Source organism: Mustela erminea, chromosome 3 (assembly GCF_009829155.1).
Source record: "Mustela erminea isolate mMusErm1 chromosome 3, mMusErm1.Pri, whole genome shotgun sequence".
In the NCBI taxonomy this organism is placed as follows: Eukaryota; Metazoa; Chordata; class Mammalia; order Carnivora; family Mustelidae; genus Mustela; species Mustela erminea.
Window position 1 is genome coordinate 116634477 of NC_045616.1, and position 3246 is coordinate 116637722.

The window sequence follows — 3246 nt, forward strand, 5'->3', positions numbered from 1 at the left end:
ACATCTTGATTGAAAGAATATGCAGCCTCCCTACACCTCCACCCTGTGGGAGTCAGTCTTTCCCCCCGGAGTGGGGGAGGGGAGGTGGCCGTTAGCTTGGGGAGAGACTGGTGACCCTGCTGCCCCCAGGGGGTGGCTGCTTGGAGGCTGGGACAAAGGGGTGTGTGATGGGGACACGTCACAAAGGACTGTGGAGGATAAATGAGGTGGTGAGAGGAGATTTAGGCAGAGCCCTGCAGGGAGATGGGCAGTTGCCTTCACTCCCTCTCTCTCTCAAGGACTCGATTTGTGGCTGGTGGAGCTGTCTCAAATGAAGAGAACAATGAGCAGCGAATGTTTGTTACCTTACTACACGGCCCACAGCTACCGTTCAATGGGCGTGTTCAATACCTCCATGGGGGACCTGCAGCGACAGCTGTACAAGGGAGGAGAGTATGACATTTTCAAATATGCTCCAATGTTTGAAAGTGACTTTATTCAGATCAGCAAAAAAGGAGAGGTGATAGACGTGCACAACCGTGTCCGAATGGTGACCGTGGGCATCGCGTCCACCAGCCCCATCCTCCCGCTACCTGATGTCATGCTGCTGGCTCGACCAACAAAAATCTGTGAAGAGCATGTCAGACACGCCCAGACCACCAAGGGGAGAGGTCGCAAGCCCACGAAGACCCTAGAGCTCACCAGGCTGCTTCCCCTCAAGTTTGTCAAGATCTCCATTCACGATCGGGAGAAACAGCAGCTGCGCTTGAAGCTTGCCACCGGCCGCACTTTCTACCTGCAGCTGTGTCCCTCTTCAGATGCACGAGAAGACCTCTTTTGCTACTGGGAAAAACTTGTCTATCTCCTGAGACCACCAGTGGATAGCTGCAGCAGTACCCCGACCCTGCACACGGCGGAAGCAGTTCCCCTAGAGGATGACAAGGGCCTAATGGTAAGCATCAACAGAGACTCAAGAGAATGGGGCAGGGTACTTTGGGAGCACAGTTCAAAGTTGGTCTACAGAAGCTCAGATGCTCTCTGAGGCTCACCTGGAAAATGCACTCCACTTGCATAGTCTCAGGGCCAAATGAGACCCCACTAGGGCATTTAACATCTCAGGGAGTTTCCGAGTGCTTCTCCCACTTGTTCCACAAGGCTGAATTTCAGAGAGATGTCACAGACCAGCTGTTTTGGTCTCATACCCATGGTTGTAACCCCTACCCTCCAAATGGGCATCCTGCTGGCCCAGTTTCTTCTCCAATGCTTACTCCAACCCAGTTAGTCTCAGCAGCTGTGGAACATTGTTAGAAATTAGGAAGCCTTTCCTTCACTCTCTATCCCTATGACTACCGTGTGCTGATTAAAATCAGGACCACCCACATGTGTGTGTACACGCACGATTTTCGCAGCCACCCAAATGCAAATTGTGTGGATCCCTTGACCCAGCATTCCTACTTCTAGGAATCTGTTCAGCAGCAGCAGAGATGCAAACACGTGTATAAAAGACAAATATAGGGGCACCTGGGTGGCTCAGTGGGTTAAGTCTCTGCCTTCAGCTCGGGTCATGATCCCGGGGTCCTGGGATCCAGCCCCGCATCCGGCTCTCTGCTCAGTGGGGAGCCTGCTTCCCTCCCTCTCTCTGCCTGCCTGTCTACTTATGATCTCTCTCTGTCAAATAAATAAATAAAATTAAAAAAAAAAAAGACAAGTATATGAGGATGGGGAGTTATATCAGTGCTTTCCCTGGTGCTGGGATTGTTAAGGAAAAAGCAAGTGACCATTTGACAGCGGTGCTGTAGATGGGATCTTGCCTCAAGTGGGAGCATAGATTCAATCATTTGGAAGGTCCTTCTGCTTAGAAGCCCTTGAGTAGCTCAGCTCCAGGTCCATGCTGAGAAAGGAGCAGACAGTTCTAGGCTCAGTTTATCATCTCTGTCTTACCTGTTTCTTCTCCCCTTGGCACAGACCACAGAGCTCCATAGAGAAGGGGATCGGGATGAGTTCAGGCTTCACAAGCCTCCTCGCGAGGTGTCCAGAGCCACCTCTTCGGGGTACGCTGGGGGAGAAGGACTCCATCACGCGCACAGCCGAATGCCGGGCTCCCCTGCAGTGGCGAGGGCTGCCGGGACCGCCGAAGGTGCAGCCGCCAGGGCAGCCGGGAGCATGGCGGGGGCGGCCACGAGCGCTATCTCGGGCTTGGCCATGGCTGGGGCAAAAACAAGCTCTTCGTCAGGTGCTCTGAGCTTAGCAGCCACCAAGACTTCGAGCACAGGCCAGGTAAGCACGGCCCTGTCTGGAGCCACCAGCAGAAGTCCGGGAGAAAGTGGATCCAACAAGGCCATTGCAGGGGCTCTCAGTATATCCTCAGAGAGTACGAACATGGCATTGGGGGCTGCAAGCACGTCCTCGGCAGGTGCCTCGGTCCCAACGACGGGGTCTGCCAGCCTCTCCCCAGGGAGCAGCCTGAACGTGGTGTTCGCAGGCGCATTGACGACCGGCGCACCTGCTGCAGAGAAAGCCGCCGCCTGCTCAGCTGTAGGACCCCTCGTCTCCACCTTGCAGAGTGAAGGCTACATGAGTGAGAGGGATGGAAGCCAGAAGGTCTCCCTGCCCCGTGCTGAAACCCGGAAGGAAAAAAAAGAAAGAAGAGAAAAGAAGGACAGAACATCCGGGAGGAAAAGTTCCCGTCACCACAGGACCAGGGAAAGTCACCACAGGACAGGAGGGGACAAGTCTACCCGGAAATCATCCTCCCACCGGTCCTTATCCGGCGACGACAAAAGAGAGGACAAAAAGGAAAAAGGGAAGACCCATGGAAGAAGCAAAGGACACAGCTCTCACAAGGGTGGCGGCCACAGCGCCGGGGCAAAGGAGTCAAGGACAGCTCACAAATTGGGGAAGATCAAATCCATAACCAGTTCAGGCGCAGTGAGTAAGAAATCCAGTAAAATCGGCTCTTTCCTCAAGAACTTGAAAGTCATTCCTGGCTCAAAAACTGTGGTCAGGTCACACGATAGAGGGCTAGACTTCGTGGCTAAGACAGTAGAGAAGCGCAACATAGAGGCCAAGTTAGAGAAGGCCCCGGGCAGCAAAGATCTGGAGATCTCTGGTACCATGACATCTGAGACAATGGAGACCATAGTCATTGAAGCTAAATCCGTTTAAATAGGAGCCCGGGCAGGAAGATCACAGTGGAGATCCAGCCTCAGGGAAGTATCCCTAGAGAGTCCATTTTTGCTTTCTCTAATAAAGGAAATCATGCAACCC

General features: G+C 53.4%; 1 protein-coding gene across 1 annotated transcript; it reads left to right on the forward strand.

The window, feature by feature from the left end:
* Positions 1–244: 244 nt before the first annotated feature.
* On the forward strand, positions 245–3246 carry FAM71B (family with sequence similarity 71 member B). Its single transcript, XM_032334960.1, has 2 exons — positions 245–931; positions 1945–3246. The coding sequence occupies exons 1-2, from the start codon at positions 311–313 to the stop codon at positions 3142–3144; spliced, it is 1821 nt and encodes a 606-aa protein (XP_032190851.1). The 5' UTR covers positions 245–310; the 3' UTR covers positions 3145–3246.

Bases quoted from the DNA above. Each gene is read 5' to 3' on its own strand.
- FAM71B (XM_032334960.1), top strand. From the start codon at position 311: ATGAAGAGAACAATGAGCAGCGAATGTTTGTTACCTTACTACACGGCC. The intron at 932-1,944 runs GTAAGCATCAAC...CCCTTGGCACAG, and splicing joins AGGATGACAAGGGCCTAATG to ACCACAGAGCTCCATAGAGA.